At 42.7% G+C, this 23252-nt stretch overlaps 2 protein-coding genes across 2 annotated transcripts in view; one reads left to right on the top strand and one right to left on the bottom strand.

Annotated features, from left to right (window-relative positions):
- Positions 1-9922: 9922 nt before the first annotated feature.
- Positions 9923-23252, top strand: part of wnt5b (wingless-type MMTV integration site family, member 5b) — a 37141-nt gene continuing 23811 nt past the window's right edge. The window contains exon 1 of the mRNA XM_070854142.1: positions 9923-10005. The gene's annotated coding sequence lies outside the window, so the exon portion shown is untranslated. The remainder of the gene's footprint in view (positions 10006-23252) is intronic.
- fbxl14b (F-box and leucine-rich repeat protein 14b) lies at positions 14776-18536 on the bottom strand. The gene has a single exon (XM_070854140.1). It carries the CDS (start codon positions 17923-17925, stop codon positions 16723-16725), a length of 1203 nt encoding a protein of 400 aa, XP_070710241.1. The 5' UTR covers positions 17926-18536; the 3' UTR covers positions 14776-16722.

Raw genomic sequence — 23252 nt, 5'->3', positions numbered from 1 at the left:
TGTGTGTGTGTGTGCGCGTGTGCGAGGTTGATCAAACTGGTCTATTTGTCAGGAAATCTCTGGAGAGACCGTTATTCTGACAAAGAAAGAGACAGAGAAAGGGAAGGGCAGAAGGAAAGAGTTTTGATTTAACATTCATTCATAACATGCGCTGTTCATATAACATTTATGCCATTGTGATGAACACTGGAACATAAATTGGAATAAGAAAGAAAGAGAAGAAAAACAGGCATTTGCTTCAAAGTGTCTCTTTCTGTTCTGACTTCCTTCCATCTTTTGTTTTTCTTCCCAATCGCTCAATTTTTTTCTCCTAGTTTGGCCCTCCTTCATTCCTCTTTGGCTTCCTCACTCCCTCATCACCCTCCCTGCCATCCATCTCTCTCAGCCTCTGTTTCCCTTTGACTCCCCCCCTTTCTCCCATCTTGTCAGATACACACACACACACACACACACACACACTAAGGCACGCTGACACTTAAACTAAGTGCATTCACACACACCCTATTCCCTTACTCCCTCCTTTTACCACCCACACAGAAACGAGGACACATACAGGCCACAAAACGTGCACACACACACACACACACACACACACACACACACACAAAAAAACTTTTACGCACTCACAGGATCTCCCCCACACACAGAGTACTTTCAGCACTTTCATCTTTACCATACTCAGCAAGATCAGATGTCAACTCAACTGACACAACACACACAGAGGCTGTATTTTTCTTTTCACCACGCTCTGTTTCCTCCTCCCTCTTATAGAATATATGCATTTTTAAAATCCCTCCCTCACACACAGACACACTCACACACTGTGAGAAGTGCTGCGTGGCGGGTTAACCTCTACAAACAGGAGCCGTGAGAAGAAACAGATGAGGAGACACATATATTTAGGGAGTCAGAGAGAGTGGAGATGGGGCAAAGAAGGAGAGATTGAGGGTGAAAGAGAGCTGGAAGTACAAAAGGAAAAAGTAAGTTTGAGATGAGTAAAGAGAGCAGAATACATAGACAATCCAGTATTAAAGATTAACATTTAGCTACATATGTAAGCAAAGAGCATCTATTACAGCATGCATGCAAGATACTGTTCTCAACACACACACACACACACACACACACACAAACGAAGAGATGAGACATGAATAAATGATTTTCATGCACTGACAAAACCACCACAAGCCAAGACACTCTCACACGCATGCACTCAATGTGTGTTCACATGCTGGCAGCAAGCGCAGCACACAACATACACACACATGCACAATTAAATGACATGCATATTTTCATGGAGGCAGCATGCAATAACACGGACACGGACACACATGCAGACACACACGCTTCTCCTGTCCTCCCTGACATGAGAGATGTCGCTACATTACACGCACATACACGCTTGTCACATTCACACACACGACACATGAAAGTGCACTACATAAACAGTGTAATACAATCGGTCTTTACATGTGCATATGCAGACTAAAGCTAATTCTACTCTATTTCTTTTACTCTTTTATTACACATAATTAAATCTACAATCATGACATTTGGTCATTGTAAGCACAGACAATTGATGAAGATCAGAACAAAAAATATGTTTGCAAGCACCAGGTTATGAGCCTTAACATTAATGAAGTCAGATTTTAAATAATAGTTGTAATTTATTACAATGTAGGTCTTATCATCGTATCTTCGGTGTTTAAAACAAACCCAGAAGAGGAAAAAAACAAAACTGTAAAATTATTAATTGAACTACCAAGTGTCAACATCCATCACAGTTTACAGATCAACCTTCTTGTTTAGACATTGACCCATCATGCTTGCCGTAGTTGTGTAGCGCACAGTTTTCCTATGCAATGAGTATTACTGCCACAAAATTATCTTGTAGCTAAACTGTTGACTCGTTTCCTACCTGTCTGATCGTCTGACTTCTTTTGTGACTTGCCGACTGACTTATTTTTAGCTCTTTTGCCCTGTTTCTAGATCAGTAACCCAAGTTATCAGAGTCATATTTTATGTCCTCCTATCTGCTGCACGTGTATTATTGCTCCTCCATTCATGTTTAGGTTCTTATGCTGTGCTGAAGTAGTGGAAGCTTAAGTGTCTTGCTCAAGGGCACAGTGACAGTAGCAGGCGGGGGAATCCAGAGTGGTTTTCATTGATTCATTCAGCAGCCTTCCTGTTAATACCGCACAACTTTCACCTTTAGGCAGCCACTGCCCCTGATATATATTTAAGTGCAAGCTGCCTTTAGCCCCACACACACACACACACACACACACACTGGGCAGCACGGCCACACACCATGTGAACGAGCCAGATTTGGCTCCATCCTCATGTCTGCCATACGGTTGATTCCTCCCCGCTGTGCACGCCCTGCAGGCCAAATACACAGCACTCCATTTGTGTGTGTGTGTGTGTGTGTGTGTGTGTGTGTGTGTGTGTGTGTGTTTGTGTGTGTGAAAGAAGGATAGAAAAAGAAGAGAGTGTTGAAGAGAAGGAGAAGCAAATACATAGCTGATGGACCAATAGAGGGAGAAGAAACATGCCACCATTGTGCTCTACACTAGCTGCAGACTAATGGACATCAGTGTCACAAACTGGATGTGTTATACACCTCTGATGCAACAAATGTACTTTCTTTCTTGGCATGCGATTTGATAGCATGCGTTTGCATTTTCTTTGATTTTAATCTCAGGAAATGGTCAGGAAAGGCAATATTGCATCAGAAAATCAGCCATCAAAGACAATATTGAAATTCGCAAGAGAAGTTTTAACACCACAGCTTTCCCAAACGACTGGGAAATGACACTAGGTACATCAAAAAAGTTTTAAATTTGTAAACACATCTTTCTCTCTGCATTTGGGACTTCTAGCCACACTGAAATTGGGAAACTCTGGAAAAGTTCCTCTCAAAAAGAAGGGACAAGAAAGGCTTTTCCTCCTGTGCCAATGTTGTCCTGTGTTGCGTAGCAGAAAAGAGTCTCATGGCAGCCAATCACACACACAGGTGATGTTAGTAACCTCTATTTATATTGTATGGCGAAATTGCCAACATGATTTCATAAATAGACTTGCTGGATTGCAAGACGTTCTGTAGGTTTTGTAACTGGTAACATTTCTAAGCTGTAATCAAATGACTAATCACTCAATCAAACAATTAATATGCCAGTAAGAACAGCCAAATTGTGAGTTCAGCTATACTGAAACATAATGCAGGTGGGGAACAGTGTCTGGACTAACCGGGCGGTCGACATATGCTAACTGCACATGTGTGAACATGTCCACACAGGAAAGATATCCAATGTAGTATGACCGGAGCCCAGTGTGCATCCACTGTCCACCCCACTGTCCACATCCATCTCTAATGTGGATTTTATCTTAAGCCAGTTGAGTAGTCTGAGAAGCAGCAGAGGAACCAGGCTGCGTCCGTTCCACATGCTGACAGGTTAAGAGCCGGTGTGGACTATTGTAAACAACCATGAATTATGTATTTCATTCACACATCTCGAATGTTAGCCTAATACACTAGGAGAATAACACAGAGCAAAGCTTTTTTAAAGACATATTAAGATATAAATACAGCAAGACATGAGAGAAAGACAGAGAGAGCAAAAGAAGGATGCTGATATACACAAATGTAGGAGAGAGGGGAAAGAAAGAAAGGAGTGTTAGGGAGGGATAGACAGCAGTCTCTGTGAACCTGCATAGACAAGCTCAGTCAGGCTGCTTTGGTGAGAGAGAGGGAGAGAAAGCAAGGATGTTTTGACAGCGCAGAGCCATCACAGCAGCAGAAGGCTGGCTGGCTGTGTGTGTGTGAGTGTGTGTCTGTCTCTGTGGGTGCAGGTGTTTTTGTGTCTGTGCACGTACTGTATTTGTGTGTGTGTGTGCACAAAAGACTAAAGGCAGAGACAGACAGTGACGTTTCTTCTGATTCAGAGACAAAGAGGGAGAAAGGAAGTCGAGCACAGAGTCTGGATGAAGGACAAGTAAAAAAAGATGTGAGACTCTATCTGTGTGTTGTGTATATACATGTGGGTAGCATATTGATAAGTGTCAGAGTGCCTGCCACCAGGTCCCATCATGCATCATTCTGGTCACGACAAGTAAAACCTTCTTATTGGAGTGCTGTTCCTGAGCAGACAACGTGTCCTTTTTTTTTTTCATATTGTTTCCTTTCCCTCTCATCATTGGAAAGACAGAAGTATACATACTGTTTATGAGCCTCGCCCTGCTTTACCGTCACACAGCTCCACGCAGTCACACTGGGAGCTGCCCTGAACAAACAGTCCTCTGCAGCTGCCACTGAGCAGCACAGGAGCAGTTGGAGGTGAGGCGTCTTGCTCAAGGGCACCTTGACTTGACTGTATGTTTTTTTTTTTCTCCTCCTTTTATGTGAAGGAGGGGCGACTCATTCACCTCACCTTCACTTTCTCAGCCAGTCTGGGGATTTGCACCATTGAACCTCCAGCCACAAACCTGCTACTTTTGTACTAATGCCTTGAGGCTACTCTTACTGCAGTTGTGTATAATTGGCAGCTTATGTTTGTCTTTCTCATGCTGAAAATGTTTTAGGTTTTAGAAGCTTTAGAATTAACAGCAATAGAGCATTATGCACCAAAACTGCTGAATGATGATGTAAGTAAACTGAAAACCTGTTTTTTTGTTCTCTTGCAGAAACAAGTTGCAAACACAACACTGAAAGGCTACAATATCCCCCAATATGGCTTACTTTTTGGCAAATGGTTGCCTATTTACACATCGAGCAGATATGGAGCAGTATTATCATTCCTTTGGAGTCAAGTTTCTGTTCACTTGATGAATAGAAGTCCATTATTCACTCTGTTTTAGCTCTGCTTTTCCATTTTTCATCACCCCCCCAAAGGATTTATCAGAGAAATATCTGGCTCTTAAGCTGCTAGATGCTCTGCTATGTTCACCAGGTAGTCACTAACTTTGTCTATCTGCTGTTGTGCCAAGCAGGTAGCCTATTGTGTGTTTTTAGAGAGATTTTTCACTGCCTGTTGTGGCAGAAAACAACATTATTAGTGGATACTAAGTGAAGTAAAACAGCAGGGAACATGGATGCTGCCTAGTACTGCAGTTCAAGCTTAAGAGAGCTGAGGGGAAATAATGATTCTCTTTGGGTTTGTCACTACAAGAGAAACCCTTTCACATACAAGTAGTCATGTGATACGGTGTTAATAGAAAAGCACTGATTACAGCTGCTTTAAATTTAGGGTTAGCGTCATCCAGGCTAAACTGATCTCTGTAACATCTTGAACATACACTGTTACATGTGGCAGTTGGTGGAAAAATCAAACAATTTCCTCCAATTTCCAGAAGCAGCTTACGAGATTTATGAGGTTTGTACAAGTCACTGAGTTTTCTACTGACAGTCTGTCTCATACATTCTCGTTGTTTCTCCTGCCTGTTTGCCAGACAGCCAGTGCACATGAGCAAATAGGCAGAGTGAGTGTTCGCTGTTTGACAAGTGTGTGTGCGAGTGTGTGGGTGTGTGTGTTAGAGGGAAGATGGTTGTCATTTTAAGAAGCGATTTATTGGAGGATTGTGTGTGCGAGTGTGTGTGCTTGCTTGGATGTGTGTTAACAATGTACCCTCATGTCCCCCTGTGTCAAAGCCCGGCTAAATCAAGTCAACCATGCTGCGTTTGTATATAAGTGTGTGTGTGTGTGTGTGTGTGTGTGTGTGCGTGTGTGTGTGTGTGTGTGCGTGTGTGTGTGTGTGTGTGTGTCAGAGAGTATGTGCCAGGCCAGATCAATATGAACTAATCAATAGGAGAAGACAGCTAGAAGGACCTTGGGGACGGCAGATACACACCTGGTGTACACATACACACACACACACACACACACACACACACACACAAACAGCCCTTCTTTGTATTCTGTCCTCAGTTTCTCTCTTTATCTTCTCTCACCACTCCACCTCCCATGTCTATTTCTCCATACCTCTCTCTATTTCTTTATTCGTCTGTCTTTAAAATCTTTCTCAAACACACTAATCGTCTCGCTCTTTTCTCTTTCACTTTGTTAAGGCAACAATCATATATGTCACCGCCTAATTTTCTTGCTTTCTCTCCTCCCTGAGCTTCGACTCTCTGTATCTAAATTCAGGTTTGTTTTGTTGGGTGGATTGTGAAGGCCAGTTGTTCACGCTTCTCTTCCTTGTTAAATCAGAGACAAAATAAAAATCACGTCTGACTTTCCAACCACGACTCACATGGCTCAATATTAGCGACACGCTGCGTTCAAGTAGCAAACAAACCCGGTGCTGCAGGTTTTTTTTTTCTTTTTAACCCAATCACATCTGTCGAAGCAGCAGTGGAAAGATGAGGTCCGTGTTACTTCATGGGGAGGAAAGTTTGGCTGCTGGCACACATCTGCAGCTGGTAGCACATGGGCTGCATTTAATGTATACTGCATACTCAAAATGCTTGAATAGCTGAACTGAAAGCACATGTATGGAAGCAAAGAAAGGTCATAACTATTTGAATTTTATTTTGAAAACTATCTGAGTGTATATGATTTAAAACCGTCAACTCAAGTTTAAAGAATTTCTAAATCTTTTTTGGAGGCTGTAGGTTTATTATAAGATACAGCCCTTCGTTGCCTCCAAACATGCAAAACTTGAAAAATCCAGTAATAAACTGGGACTGATGCAAACTGTAAGAATATTCAACATGAGCCTCAGTTTATACATCTGTCTCCTCAGTCCTGTGCCACAGATGTCTTACAGATCTTCACAGCTTTTGCCAAATCCTGACTTGGCAGCCTGGTTATCAGCAGGCACACCACAGCTCTGGTGGATGCTCTGAGTCTGAGGCACTTTCAGTTCAATTCACTCAACATGCAAACTGAAAATGGAGATAAGAGCGCTACTCTGTCTCTTTTATAGATTGAATATTAAATAACCCTTTGATGGGGATTTTCTTATGGTTTCTTATGGTTATGGTTTCCACTTCCTGGGTTAATTGGATAGAACAGGGAGTGACCCGATTCTCTGCTCAGTCAAATTCAGTGCAGGTGAGGACAAGTTCAGACCAGTTGTGCTCAAATTGTTATAAATTCCCTTGTGCTTGAATCCCCTCATGCTTCCTAATACTCTTTATATATTTGGCCTTAATTGGAACATGTTGTGCTAGTTCATCTCAATTTATGATGTTATATCGTCATAAAATGATAATTTCCCTTCAAAATTAAAGGTGATAACACTAGCTCATCCTCTCTGCCACCTAAAACAATAAATTGTAAAACTTCATCCTCTTATCACATGCTCCTTGTACCTGCTCTTCCTCTTCTCTCTTCACTGTTGCCCTCAAAACACTCCTAACATCCACCCAAAAAAGGGACCTGAGAAATCATCCTTGTTAACATGGTGAAAACTCTCTGTTCCAATGCACAGCGTTTCCTGTCAGATATGTGATAAAACCCCACTCGACTGTTGCTGCAGTTTCCTGTCTCCCTTTCTGCCCATTTCCCCTGCTTGAGAAAAGCATGAAACATTTTAAACAGAGTAAAGAGAAAGAAAAAGTTTCCTCTTCATTGATGCTTGAATGACAAGCTGAACTGACAGGAGAGGTACAGAGAGAAGGCAGACAGGCACAGACGCAACTGAGTGTCTATGCACGTGCATTATGCACGTAAACTTTCAATCATACGTGCACAGACAGGAAGCACACACAAGCGCACCATACCTCCCACGCTACCAAAACACTATCTCACCTGACAAATTACAATGTGTGCAAGCCTGCCAGTTTTTGACATTGCAGGTATCTGTCACATTTCTGTCAGAGCTTCACATGGTTTCACATCGAGACAAAGAAATCCAGAATGAACCCACATGTCATCCTTCTCTCTCTCTCTCTCTCTGTCTCCCTCTTTCTCTCCCTGTCCGTCCTCTCCTCTCCGCTGGGTTCTGTCGAATGAAGCAGGAATTTAGAGCAGAAGTCAACATCACATGCTGCATAATTCTCAGTCTCTCATTGTAATTGCTGAGGATTTCATAAAAGATTCAGCAACAACGTCCATGGCTTGATTGTGAATGAGGCGGGGTCTTATGGTTTCAAGTGAAAGATTTAGTGTGTTGTTTTCATATACAATCTACAGGAGCTAACATTGATCGAGCAAAACTGCCTAGAATGGCCAATGCTAGGTGTATGAAATGTAACAACAGTAATGACTGGAGTAACATGGCTCATACTAATGGCACAAAGTCTAAGGATTTCTATCATGGCTAGCACAGACTACAGTTTTCTGGGACTAATATTGCTATGTTGCTTGCATAAGATAAAAAACTGATTAATCTGCATTAGTCGCATAGCGGGCAAAAGGCCTACGGCAGTAAATGACCTGATAACAGTATGTGATGAAATAATAAGCTGTTGAACACCCAGAGGAGCTAATGAGTGATGAGCTCTTTAATCTAGATGCTGAAAAATACACCAAAGTAATGCTGAAACAATTACATTTTAATTTTCCTTTGTAAAAATGCTTAATAATAACTGGTTCTAGTTGCTCAAATGTAAGAATTTGCTGTTTTACCATTGTAAAATTGAATATCTGTATTTTGATCATTGGTCACACAAAAGCAATCATCTGTAGACATCATTTTGGGCTCAAATAACTTGTAATGGCTTTTTAGCCATGTTTCAGACATTCATGGTGCACAGAGGATGAAGCCTACAGACTTTGGTGGTCTGGCTTTTCCTCCAACGCCACCATGAGGTCGACATTTTTATCTTTCAGTGAAATACGTTAACAGCTATTTGATGGATTACTACAACACTTGATGCATACATTTGTGTCCCCTTCAGGATGAATTTTAGTACGATTCTTAGCCGTAGGCCAAATTTTGTTCAATATTTAGTAAATAGTGTGTAGTAGTATAGTATAGTAGTATAGTGTAGTGATAGCATGGCCTGTAGCATTCTCATTTTGAGAATTTTAGCATGACATTAGCATTTAGCTCAAAGCACCACTGTGACAAAGTACAACCCCGAAGAACTGCTAGCACGACTGTAGACTGTTACACTATTTTCTGACAATGAAAGGACTAAACTATTCATCAAGTAATAAAAAAGTAATCACCAGATTACTCGACAGTGTTAATAATAAGTGGTAAAAATAATAGACAGCCGAAGAAGGAGAATCATGTTGCATGTTTCAAGTGGAGTTAAAACCACAGCTCATAAAGCCAGACTTGTTCTTGTAGACAAAGAACTAGGCCTAATTGTAATCCACCCACATCTTTTTCAGAGAAAAATCATCAATAATTAATCACTAAGGAGTTGGATGATGTCATTGTTCCTCTTTTGCTGCAAAGTTAGACTTGAACTGAAGTGGAAAGAATTATTTTTGACCTTCGTCTAAATTCTTACCTTTGTAGAAAAGCAGCTCATTACTTCCTGAGGAATGTGCAGCAGAGGTGTGTGCGTGCCTGGTGTCCAACTGAAAATAATTAGCTGGTCTGTTGGGCAGCGAAGTCTGAGAGCGGCAGTAGCAGGCTTTTTGCATAAACTTTTAATATGTGGGTGTATGTGTGTGTTGTGCCAACCATTGTTGAAATTTCGGCAGATTTCTGTATTTTGGAAGAGTTTTGTGTGTGTGTGTGTGTGTGTGTGTGTGTGTGTGTGTGTGTGTGTGTGTGTGTGTGTGTGTGTGTGTGTGTGCCCAGACGGTATTTTAACATGGCTAGCCGACTTCTAGCAGCCCACAGTTAAACAGTGACTCACAGATTCCTCTCTCTCACTCCCCCTCTCCTTCTCTTATTCACCAACCTCACTTTTTTCTCATTTGTTTCTCCCTCGATTCTTTTTCCTTTCTCTTCTTCACTTTCCCTGGTTTTCTCTGCTTTACCACCCCTTCTCTTTCTCTCTCTCTCTAGGTTGGGTGCTGACTATAGCAGACTTTAAGACTGAGGTGCTTTTTCGTCTGCTCCACCACCCTATTTTCTCCGACTGTGCTGGCCCTGAACCGAGTAAGTTACAATATGACCATACCATTATCCTTCTCCAAATTGCTTAAAAACATCAAGCATGATAATAATTGAATTATGCTTTTATATTTATGTGGTTTTATATCCCAAAGGGTTCATCAAACTCATTTTATACATACAAAAATATCTAGTTTATGTTACATTCCTTAAATTCAAAGAAATACCTCAATTATCCTTTTAACTCTCCAGGTTTGATTGGTTGAGAAAACCGAAAAAGGAAGCACTAATAGGGATTTAAATTCCCCTGCTTTGCATAATCAGGAAATACACTACACACACATGAACACTTGTACGAAACACTTACACAGGGAAGGTCGTTTCAACATTAGAGACGCCCAAATCAAAAGCAACGCCAAATGTTCTTGACTGGAGCTGCTGATAAAAAAGTTTCCTGACACACACCCGCACACACAAACACACACACACACAGACACATTCACACAGCCCCCGAGGGCCCGTGGGACTTCAAAGAGTCGTCTACTGTACCTCAGCGACACCTCAACACCAGGTGCCGCAGAGAGGAGGAAGGAGAGGCGGTGGGGGGGTAGAGATGGAAATGGTGAAAGCGAGGAGAAGTAGAAAGATAGGGAGGGAGAGGGACACCGTGGGCATGAAAGGGAGAAAGAGATAAAGCTGGAGGCAGAAGCAAGGGGTGAGGAAGATGAGTCGAGTGCTGAATCAGAGAAAAAGAGAGACGACAAGAGTGGGAGGTAGGCAGGTGGTGATGAAGAGACAGGAATGAAAAGAGAAAATCGCTTCAAAATTAGGATGAAGTATGTTGAGAGGAAGAAATGGCGGGGGTGAAAGCTGACCAACAGACAGGCAGAGACTTAAAACTGGCCAGAAATACAGGCACACAGACAGACAGGCAGACAACGCAGCAGACAAGTAGTTGCAGCCAAAGACAGAGAGATGTGGGGGAGGGCAGTAACACTCTGCTGCTAATACCCCTGCTGCTTTGTTGTTAAGAACCCTAGTTCCCCTTTTAATGGTGAACTATTCCTTTAATGATAGCAGTAAAACACACTCTCTCTCTCTCTCTCTCTCTCTCTCTCTCTCTTACACGAGCACACACACACACACACACACACACACACACACACACACACACACACACTGCTGTTCCTCTCTGCCTGACAGGAAATGTGGTTCAGAGCATGACGTGACGAGTCACTGTTCAACTTTTACAACTTACAGGCCCGACTCGCTCACTCACACACCAAAGTTCAAATGCAAAAGCAGCATTTATAGCACGAAAAGGTTCGTCAGTGACCTATATGGGGAAGAAATGAGGGCTTTTGTCTAATTTGGGTGCCTGTAGGCTTTTGAATTAACTTGCGTAGAAGCTGTCAGTCACGCAGACAGGCAGGATGTGTGGGTTTGAAGAGAGAGTCACACTAAGCACAAGGTATACTCTTAATATAAAGCCATTTGGTGGGTGCTTTGATCCCAGCAACCTTACAGCGCCAACGGTTGCACACATTTTAGCATGCTTGCCACAATGGAACCTTTGAGTTAAATAAAGCAGAGTCTGGCGGTGTTGGTGCCTTGCTTAGTCTGTAGGGGAATTCATCTACACAGGGAAGTGAGCCAAGCAGGGGAATCACCAGCTTTCAGTCTCATCCTCGATTTGCTGAACATGGCAGAACTTTTTGTTAAATTTGTTGGCCAGCCATTTTGTGGCTTTTTGTATGTGGACTTTTTGATCATCTCCACATCATCAGACTGTCAACATACAGTAGTAAGACTTGAACCTGTTGAAGTGTAGTTCAACATTTTGGGAAATATGGTTATTTACTATGTTGCTGGGAGCCGGACAAGAATATCTAGCTGTCTGTATGGTTAATGTGAAGCTACAGCTGGCTAGTCAGCTGACCTTAGCATAAAGACTGCAGACGGCTATCTGGCTCTGTCCACAGGCAACAAAGTCGGTCTACCAACACCTCTAAAGCTCACTAATTGGCACACAACTTGTGGTTTTACTGCACTTTGTGGAGTTTTGTCAACATCATGATGTTACTGGACATCCAAAGAAAACCAGTTTTATACGGATTAAGCAAATTGGATGTAATGTGTTAATTAGTGAGCTGGTGGTGAGCGGATACGTAGCTTTAGACGGTGCCAGGGTAGCTTTTCCCCTTAAAAGTCTTTGAGTTAAGCTAAGCTAGGCTAAGCATCTCCCAGTTCTCCATTCTCCAATTTCACATTCAACTCACAGATATGAAAGCATCATCAATCTTCTCATCTAACTCTCATCAAGAATAATTACTCAAACAATTACTTTAAGTGGATTCAAAACAGTTGAAAGGTTGTGCTTAAATCTGAAACCTACATATCATTTAGATGGAAAATCCAAATACTAAACTATACCTGCAGGAAAGTGGTTTTACTGGATGTGAATGTGCACAACTCTTACAAAATGGAAGCAGACCTGGACTAAAAAGGAGTAACGTTCTGTACTTGCATGCTCAAAGTAGCTACTAAATACGAGGGAGTATAGCTTTTCTCAAACATGAATGAACTTTTTAGCAATAAAAACATTGATATCACCTGCATTCAATACTTAATGCACAGCTCATTTCATACAGCACAAAGTTAACTTGCGCTGTGTACAATAGAGTGATATATCATGCTCTGTAACTACATAATGCCGAACACCCAGCAGCGAAACTCCAGAGCTTAATTCACACTCGGCTCCCTCTATTCAAAATGCAAATTGAGACCGCAACTTATACAATAAGGGACGAGTCTGCATTCCCCTCACAGATTGTTCAGGCGAATTGTTTCATAGAAAAAGAGTTTCAGTATTTTACAATTGGTGCTTCATAGGTGGCCTGCACGTCCTCCAAGGACTCACAAACTGACAGCACGGGAGGCAAGGTGACCTAATGTAAAATCATGACAACCCTCCACCCTGTTGATGTGTCCTTGAGCAAGACATCGAACCCCCAGTAGCTCCAGCAGTGGGGATCTGGAGTCGAGCCTGACCTCTGACCTCCCTGTGGAAGGTGGCAAACAAAAAGAGATTTTCCCTATGGGGATTATTAAAGTATCACATTATCATTTGAATGCAGCTGATTGTACCTTTGTCAGTCTTCATTGCAGCCTGAAGACCTTTTGGTAGAAATGCATGATATGACCTTGTCACATTATGTCTCCTGTATCTGTTGGAAAGGTCTGCAGAACCCAAATGTCAAATGATAAAAAGACAATTGTATATGTTGTACACCGCCCTCCTCTCTATTCTCTTATCAAGCTCCAATTATTATGATGTCACACCTCTTTCGTTTTGAGTTTACTTCTACTTCTTTTGTCGCCTTGCTGCAGCAGTCAGTATTCAGCCGAGCCAGCTCAGTTCCACATTAACCACAGACACAAAATGTGCAACAATAGTGATGTGTAGGTAGAATATATATCAACAGTTGTTCATTAAGTATATTACTGTTCCTGTGGTTTTCAGACGTTTTCCAGATAAAGTGCCACAGGATTTCACAGACAAATCTTTCGCATCTCAATGTGCACTCGTTGCAGTGTTATTGCGCAAGACCAAAGGCCAGCTAAAGCAAACTTAAGAAACAGCAAACACTGACATTCTCTCTCCCTCTCTGTGTCCTCTTTCTTTCTGTCTCTCTGTGTCCCTGTGGTCAACAATCCCTCCACTGGTCTTTATCCCCAAATCCCCATGGACAGAGAGTCAGGAGAGAGAGAATGCTTAAATGCTTTGAATGATGGTGTGGAATGCTAAAAAGTGTGTGTGTGTGTGTGTGTGTGTGTGTGTGGGGTTGTAGGGGGAAGCAAGGAGAAGGGGGTGTGGAGGGGGGGGGTCTCCTGCCTGGTCTAAGATCTGGTATGCGTGACTGAACAAGAGGAGGAGAAAGAGAGGAAAAGAAGAAAAAAAAATCCCCCACCAAAACCTGCCTTCCTAACTTCTAAAGAAGGACAATGGCTACTGACTGGTCTGGCAACCCTCTGTGTGAGTGTGTGTGTGTGTGTGTGTGTGTGGTGTCACTTCACACACAGGACACGTCCTGATGGAAAGCAGAAAGAGGGAAATTTGCTCTAACCAACTTTAGATCTCATTACTCCGCACATACAGCCGCACAGATGCAGCTCTGCCACATGTGAAATGAAACACTGCAAAAATAACCAAAACTAAAACCCAAAATCTTCCAGTTAAAGCACGAAATCCACCAAACAAAACCCCATACCCCCCCTTGAAACCTCGAGGCTTAAATGTGAGATTCAGCTGCCCTTTCGAGTTGAGCTGAACACCTTATTTTGCTGCATTTCAGGGAAAAAAATAAAACAGACGTTTATGATTAAAAAAATCAGCAGGGTAGAACAGCTTCCTATAATAAACGCCCTGGTGATAATTAATTACACAGGCACTGCAGCCAAATCAAAACGGCAAGCATCCATTTTGAATCTCCTCGTAAATAATAAAACAACAGATTTTCCTTTTTTTTCCCTCTCCAGCCCCTTTGAGAAGCAAGACTGGACTGATCAGGGACAATACTGAGAAATGTGTGGGTGGTTATTAGGAGCAATGCATTAAAATAAAAGCCCTCATTGTGTTAAATAAGGACAATCTCAATGCAGGACAAGACTATAGCAGTGCTGCCTGTCTTGTGGGAATAAACAATGTCCAATTACCTTGTGGAAACTTATATTTTCCACATTCTTGTTCAAAAAAGAAAAAAACAGAAGTGCTACACCTACACAAAAGTAGTCCACACCGCTCATTTCGTTCATTATATAAATATCTTTAATTGTTTTAACCGTAAGAATATAAAACAATTTAATTTTGGGATTCTGCATTTTTTTCTTCTTTACAAACACATAATATACAGTACATCTTTTTATTGTCAAACACACACAGCTTTATCAGCAGGACGCACATCCGTATATTAATTTTCTAGCAGGTCATTGCATTACATTAAATCGCGCACACACACAGGTCTCCATGTGTGCGCGCGTGTGCATGTGTGTTAATGTGTGTGTGTGTGTGTATGTGCATGAAATGAGAGAGAGAGAGAGAGAGAGAGAGAGAGATGGGGAGAGGGAGAGAGAAAGAGATGCATTCCGCTTGTAACCCGAGATGGAGAGAGAGAAAGAAAAATAATCGATCGCTCATTATTCTAAGCATGTCTCAAAATGGATTCAGGGTATTTTTATTCAGGGAGAGATGGAGAAAAAGAGGAGGAAAAAAAGACATCCCTACCTTTCCTCCCTCTCTCTCCCTCCCTCCCTCCCTCTCACCGGTGAGAGCAACATGAATATGAATGCGACCTGTGTTGGCATTAACGTGGGAAAATAAAGCCATGAGACAAACCCTGATTCGTTTTGATCAATAAAGGGTATAAGATATAGAATTCACTTCAATTTGAAGTACGACACTCTGAACAACATCCACTGACGTTTATTTCCTCCAGCATCCCTTACAAAAAAAAAAAAAGAATATTCCTATAACACCCTTACATGGACGTATGTGTTTAATAATGGCCTGATCATACCTTTTTTATGTTATCTTGCAATCCTATATCTCTATAGTGTTGTTATAGGATGACTACAGGCATTTGTTCTAAGGGTAAGCTGATAATCTTGCCTCCTTTATATTTGTCAAAGCTTGAACACAACACGTCTCTACAGGGAGTTAAAGTTGGACTTCATCCCTAAAAAGATGAGGAAAATAGACAATAAAACAGCTCTTGCACACAAGCGGGTTTTTGTTTTCTTTTTCTTTTTTTTGCATAAAGCATCGCCCTCTTGAAATCTGAGTAGAATTTATAGCTCGCTCTCCCTTTCTCTCTCTCTCTCTGGGAAATTGTTGCTGTTTATGGGGGTTAATGAACAAAGGTAGTTAGATTGTGTCCTGGTCTCTTTTCTCCAGCTCTGCTCATGGAGGAGGGAGGGAAGCAGGGAGGGAAGGAGGGAGGGTATGGGGGAGGGGGCAGACACAGTCCCTTTAGGCACATTTTCTCCCAGTCTCTCATTCTGGCTTTCCTTCTGCTTTCTTTTATTTTTTAACAGTATACACCCTTCGAAAACAACCACATACGAGGTAGCCAAATGTTTTTAGGCGTGATGGCTGTAGCGGAGATTAGTCGTGAATGTCTCAAATCCAGACTCACTGTAAAAAAAATAATAATAAAATAAAAAGTTCTGAAAACTAATTTTGCTTCAAATGAAAAGGTGGATGTCGTTTTGGATAAATGCAAGTTTCACTTTGAGAATTTTCTGGAAGCAAGTGTCAATGAAAGGAGCAGATTATTCAAATGACACTTGAATTTAAGAAATGTGTGAAACAAGCTGATTTGCATTGAAGTTATTCCAGTCCAATGTCAGGATTCATGTGACATTAAAACTTGATTTGAGTTCAAAACAGGGATCTTCATGAGCTCATAACAAAAGTTTTAATTGCTTCCTACCAAGCAGAATATTAAGTCATTTCAAACACTAATTTAAGTCCTGCACGGCCAGCAGAAAGAAAAATAAAACATCTGAACATAAAATTCTGGTCACACGGGAGAAGCACACCTTACACAACCACACAGGAGGGAAGAGGAAGGTTTTCTCTCTTTTTAAATAAGAAAAGAAATTTCCCCGCTGATCTATTCCCCCCCTCCTCCTCATGCCTCCCTCTGTCCCCATCCAAAAACAAAAAGAACAAAACAAAACAAAACAACATAACACTTCCAATCACCTCACTTTCTCACTCTCTGTCATCTGCCAGAGTCCCAGGTTCAACACTTTAAGGCAGGGGAGCTGTGTGATCCTCTCCAGTCCCCTCTTGGTGATCTTGGTACATCCATACAGGTCGATGCCCGCCAGCTGGGTCAGGTGGTCAGCTATGAGCTCCAGCCCTTTGTCCGTGATGCGCACACACTGACCAATGTTCAGGGTCCTCAGCTCGTGCATCTGCCTCACCATCCGGTTTATCCCGTCGTCAGAGATGTGACACGAGCACAGGGACAGGGACTTGAGCTGGTACAGCCCCTGGGCAATGTATGCTAGGGTCTGGTCCCCTATTTTGTCGCAGAAGGAAACGTCAAGCCCGGAGAGCCTTAGCGTGCCCATGGCGAGGTGCATGGTTCCCGTGTCGCTGATGTTGTCACAGGAGCGTAGGTTGAGGCTCCACAGGGAGGCCATGTGGGAGAGGTGGATCATCCCTGCGTCTGAGATCCCACCGCAGAAGCTCAGGTTCAGTACCCGGAGCTTGGTCAGCCCCTTGGAAATGTGTTTGAGTGACAGGTCTGTCAGTTTCTGACAGTCCTGGAGAGTCAGGTACTCCAGGTTCAAGCAGCCCTCCGCTGCGCTGCGGGTCATGCCTGCCAAATGTCCAATCCCCACGTCCGAGACATGCCTGCAGGACCTCAGATTGAGGCTCTTGAGCCTGTGGAGGCCCCAGGCTATCAAGAGAAGCCCAGTGTTGGTGATGTTGCTGCAGCCGCCAAGCTCCAGCACCTCCAGGTTCTTCAGATACTGAGCTATCCTGCCAAGGCTGGAGTCTGTGATCTGCTTGCACAGACTCAGGTTCAAAACCCTCAGTGATGGGATCTCCTGCACAAACGCATGACCCAGCCCGTTATCCGTCAGGTTGTAGCAGCCGGACAGATTGAGGGACTCGATGTTAGGCATTCCCTGGATCACATAGCTCAAGCTCCGGCGCAGGGACAGGATCTGGACCCTCCGGATACCCCTGGCCTGGAGGCTGGGGAACAGGGAAGGATTGGCCCGGCGGAGGTGCAGCTTGGCCTCCACCCCCCTCCACACTGACTTGTGGTAGGATGCGTCCCTCCAAGCTATACACACTTGGGCTACCCTGCCTTTGTCCCTCACGTCCAGATAGCTGAAAATCATGGCCAAAATTTCCGGGAAGAGGCACGAAATGTGCGTCTCCATTGTTTTTCAAACCCCAGGCATATAAGAATTAATACTCCACACCTCCAAGGCTGAAAAAGGAACCCACTCAAACACCCCCCTTCTCTTGCAATTATGCAAAAGTATCAACAGTCCCACTTATCCACAGAAGTAAAAAAAAGAAATAGGAGTTGTTTGTTTCTCTCTCTTTTTCTCACATTGAACTGTGCAAAATCGATCCAACTCTCTCCAGCCCCACGTGATCCGGTCTGGTTGCGCAGTAGGATTCAAATGCATTAAAAAAAGAAAAAGAAAAAAAAAACAAAAAAAGCGTTTATTCCTGCCTCAACCCCTCTCTCCGCCAAAAAGAGGAGGAGAGGGGGGCGAAAGGAAGAAGGAGGAGGAGAGGAGGAAAAAGCGTCAATCCTTCCCCCTCTCTCTCCCTCTCTCAGACGACGCTTCCTTGTATTATACCTACAAAAAGCCGTCCTCTCTCGGCCGAGCGGGGATCCAGACGGTCGTACATTTCAGAATGAGAAAGTAAAAATAAAACCAGCACTCTTAACGCCGCCTATTGAAAAACATTTCCATGATAGAAAAGCAGAAAGGATAGAGCTAGGTTGGCTTTGTAGGCAGAGTGAGAGAGAGAGAGGGGCGTCCTGAGCTCAAAGCCTTTGTCTGCTCTTTTCAAACCGACTTGGCAGGGACCTCAGCACTCTAGCTGTACGGGAGGGGTGCACGTAAATAGTGGTGCTTATCATATGTGTCAAAAAACAGACTCAATCACAAAGAACGCTAATATTAGTGATATTAATACTGTTTAATACGTATATACGTGTATGTTGATATTTGATAAGCGATTTGAAGCGAAATTAATTCGCAATCGTGCCGTATCACCCCTACCCCTTCCGTGTCAGGCAGTTGGTTTGACCCGCCTCAGCTGGAACGGTGCGAACAGTTTCCCTTGGAAACCAACTTCTTACAATTCAGTTCACTTTGGGCTTTAACCCTTTGAGCGGACCACACAGGAAACACAGGGAAGCCAGCTGGAGAAGCCCTCCTCAGTCCGCTCACTTGGCTCGAACATTTAGTAATTTTATTGCGATTCTGTCGGTGTTATTGTTGCTGAGGAAATGCAAGCAGAGCGTCTCTCCGGAGCGGCCACAGACCAGAATACAGCGGGCATTGTCTCCAGCAAACAGCCGCTCTTTTCTTTCGCTTACTTTGTTGCAAAAAGCAAAAATCACGTCTCCAGAGACTCTCAGTCAACATTTCATCAGTCAAATAGTGAGAGCATTAAGAGATTGCCTTCAAAGCTGCAATAAAACAAAACACACCACACGTGATACTCTTGATAATGATGGAAACACTTCTTAACAAATAAGTAAAGATTCTTGAATCCTTTATTTTGAATGTTTGAATCATTGAGTTTGATCTGAATGTGATCTTTATGGAAAGCATCTGGAGAAAACCCTTGTTATGAATGCTATATAAATAAAGATTGATTGATTGATTGAAGTAAAGATCTCTTTTAATAAAATTCAACATGCTTTATCTGCTTGGTATTTACCATTGTGCCTCCAAAGCCTCAAGACAGACATCACTTTCTTTCAAGTGTTTGCAATTCGAGTGTGTGTTCCTCCACACACACACACACACTCACACACACACACTCAGTTGTAGGTATTAAACACTATGTTCCACAGTTTAATCTGAGATCAGCAGCAAACTTGCACACATATGAGATCTATATTTTTTTTTTTCACGAGGTGACGGTGTGTCCTTAAATGACTGTGGGTGATAAAGTAATCACAAAATGAAAAAGTCTGTAAAAGACTACTTCTCTCATGTGTCTCTCATGAAGCACTAAAATAATCACTTTGAAGCTGTTGTCTCGCATCTGGCTTTGCTTATGCTTTGATACTTCAAGACTCGTTTTAATCTCAACTGATGTTAGTAAAAGTATACAGTATGTGTGTATCAGTAATAACTATATGTATAGATAGATAGCAGATATTTACCACAATTTTTAATGTATCAAAGCAGGAAAATGGTGAAATAGAGCGGCAAAGGTGGAGAGAAAAGCATATCTTTTTTACTCTCAACTAAGTTGTAACTTTCGTCCCTTGCAGTGGGCCTCTTTCAACCTCAGAGTAGCCTTGGTGTGAGTGTGTGTTTGTGTGTGTGTGTGAGTGTGCACATCTGTGTGCCTCTGTTTATCCAGGTATATGTATGTGTGTGTGTGTGTGTGTGTCTGTGTGTGTGTGTCTGTGCACATAGCCAGGAGAACATACAGTATATCTGTGCACATGTGGTCTTTGGGTGTAAACAGTATACTTTTTATATGCTTGCGTCTCTGCCTCTTCGCTGTTTGTAGGCTTCTGTGGTGTGTGTGTGTGTGTGTGTGTGTGTGTGTGTGTGTGTGTGTGTGTGTGTGTGTGTGTGTGTGTGTGTGTGTGTGTGTGTGTGTGTGTGTGTGTTAGTGAGAGATAATATGACAGGGGAGCCGTTTGCTGAAGCCAGTGGAGTGTGGCAGAGTGGTTGAGAAAGAGTGAGGGAAAAAGTAAGAGAGAGAGAGGGGCAGAGCTGATGAGAAACATAGGGCCAGAAAGAGAGGGAGAGAGAGAGAGACGGCGATAGGAGGAGAGAGGCAACAGTGATCAGGTGAGGATAACGGAGAAGCAGAGGAGCTGCAGAAACAGGCGTCTTTACATGGAAGGAGGCAGCCGAGCACAACTGACAGCAACTCTCCGCCACTCTGCCTCTCTCCTCCTTTTTCTGAAGAATATGTCCTTTCAAGTCTGTCTTAAGATAATGGTCAGATGCTCATATGTATATTTAAACATCTTTTTCTTCTTTATCTAAAGCTATTATGAGGCATCAGCAGTCTGAGTTAGACAAATCAAAAGAGTATCTTCCAAAGTTAGTCTTTTTCATACAAAATTCAATCTGTTTGTTACTATCTAGCTCCATTTCATCTGTCTCATATCACCAGACCTCATCCCCACTACTCTGTCCTAAACGTTTCCCTACTTTCCCTCTTTTTTACCACAACTCTAACTGATGGATGGGCCACTGTCGTCTTCTCTGTCCCTCTCAAATACACATTATTGGCATGAATGATGAGGTCAAAATATTCACAAACACCATGAACATGCACATTTTCATAACAGCTATATCTTAATAATGATAATCAGAAAGCAAATAACAAATATTCCAGATTTAAAGCATAAACCCGCAAAGATACTCACACTTGCTGAACACGATTAGGTGCTCTGACTCTTATGTAATCAGACGTGACATATATGTGTCATATAAATATACATCAAATATCTTTCTCTAGCCGGAGGGGGCTTGGTCATGATCACGACTCCCATGATCACAGGAATAATGCAGGGGTTGAATTTCTGCTCTAACCAGCACCTCAGAGCAACACTCTGTTTTAATTTGAGGACAAAATAGTGTGTTAGCACGATATCTCATACAATTTAAGATGTGTACCTTTTATTGAAAGCATATATCGAGGGCTCTTAAACAGCTCTTATGAGCTATTTTAATCCATTTAAGCTATTTTTGATTTAATTAGAACAGATAAAGGACTATTAATAGACTCTTGACATAGCATGATTTCTATTGTAGGTCATCATAAAAGCAGCTCCCCACATGGATCAGATTAGGGAAAGCTACAGTTATAACTAGCACACAAATATTTGGTGTAAACATTGATTTGAATATTTTAAAACTCACTAAAGCTGTCCAAACACTGGATTGATAAATGCAAAGCATCCAAAAATCGACCAAAATTGTCAGGTGACTATTTTTAATGTCCCACTCCACTTTTAACTTATAGCCCGTAACTTCATCAAGGGCACAGACAAAGCAGTTAACTGCACCGTCCCCTGTGGCAGCACCTACGTCCTTGGTACTCGGGCGCAGAGTGTGGCATGCATTTTCAAAATAGAGATCCTGACATGAATACCAAGCTTTATAATGATACTGCAAACACCTTGAGTTGTAAACTGAGGGGGAGATTAACAGCAGCTCCCAGCTGAATGAGGCTAAATTGTGACCACGGCTGGGCAGTTTGCTGGACGAACCTTCGGGTGCAGAAAAATAACTTGCACGATGTGATTTGCCTCACAGTAATGTTCTGTTAAACCTAACTGTACACTGAGTCTTGGCCCTTTCATTAGTTAGGGTTAGGGTTAGGGTTGAAAAACCCAGCCAGTGTGGCTCAAAAACTGCAAGCCGGGCTGTGTCCTGTAGGAGGTTATTAGCAAACTTTTTAATACCAAAAGTGCATGTCTTCAGTCTTTGTCAGCTGACTCCACCATTTTGCTATTTTCAATTTGTACGGCAAGTCGATCACAGATGAGCAAAGTAATGATAAGGTGAGAGAGAAAGAATTGATGAAGATGGGACGATGTAAAACCAGAGAGCAGTAGGTCTATATGCCACAGGCTTTTTCTTCAGCCGCAGTAGCAGAGTTTCTCTCTGCATGACCTGCCTCTGTGTGTGTGTGTGTGTGTGTGTACTTTATCTCAGCTCAGCATGCATTTTTTTCTGTTTTTCTGTCTCCCTCTGTCTGCCTCATATCACAGCTGTGTGTGTGTGTGTGCGTCCTACCTATGTGAGTGCATGTGTGTGTGTGTGTGTCATACGTCTCTTAGAAAACCCGCTGGGCACTAGCTAGCACTCACACTGAGCGAGAGAGGAGAAAGAGAGGGATGGATGGATGAGGGAAGGGAGGAGAAAAGTGAGAGGGGTAAAATAAAGAACGGGTCAGAGAAAAGGGTGGAAGAGTATTTTTAGAAAATATCTCAGTAGAGATGGATAGCGAGGAGCACGGGGGCAGACGCATGCTGGTTCCTGAATATTAAAATGGAGGTTAGAGTGTGTGTGTCATCTCCCCAAACTGCTCTACAACCTCTCCCAAGATTCTGCTTGTCATGTGACCATGTGCTGGTGTCTCTTCTTGCACATGTGTGTGTGTGTGTGTGTGTGTGTGTGCATCTCACAAACACACACACACACACACGATGATTCAGGGGAGGGCTCTAACTGGATAATTGCTCGCCTCAACAACGTGCTTCATCTGCACCCGCGGCGATTTCTAGTTGCCTTGGTTACGTGGGCGTGTGTCAACACGTCCCCCTGAAAGCTGACACCTTTCTTGCCATGACTCTGTAGATTCTCTCTCGCTCACACACACACACACACACACACACAAACTCAAATATAAAGTATCCATGCACACACCAACATATGGAGGAGAAAGTAGACAATAACGATGCCCTGAGGTGCACTAAGCCTTTGTTTATGTGTGTGTGTGTGTGTGTGTGTGTGTTTGCGCATGTGCCCTCTCACTG

Source organism: Pempheris klunzingeri, chromosome 22, assembly GCF_042242105.1.
Source record: "Pempheris klunzingeri isolate RE-2024b chromosome 22, fPemKlu1.hap1, whole genome shotgun sequence".
Classification (NCBI taxonomy): domain Eukaryota; kingdom Metazoa; phylum Chordata; class Actinopteri; order Acropomatiformes; family Pempheridae; genus Pempheris; species Pempheris klunzingeri.
The sequence above is the reverse complement of the archived record's forward strand: the minus strand, read 5'-3'. Positions and strand labels throughout refer to the sequence as shown.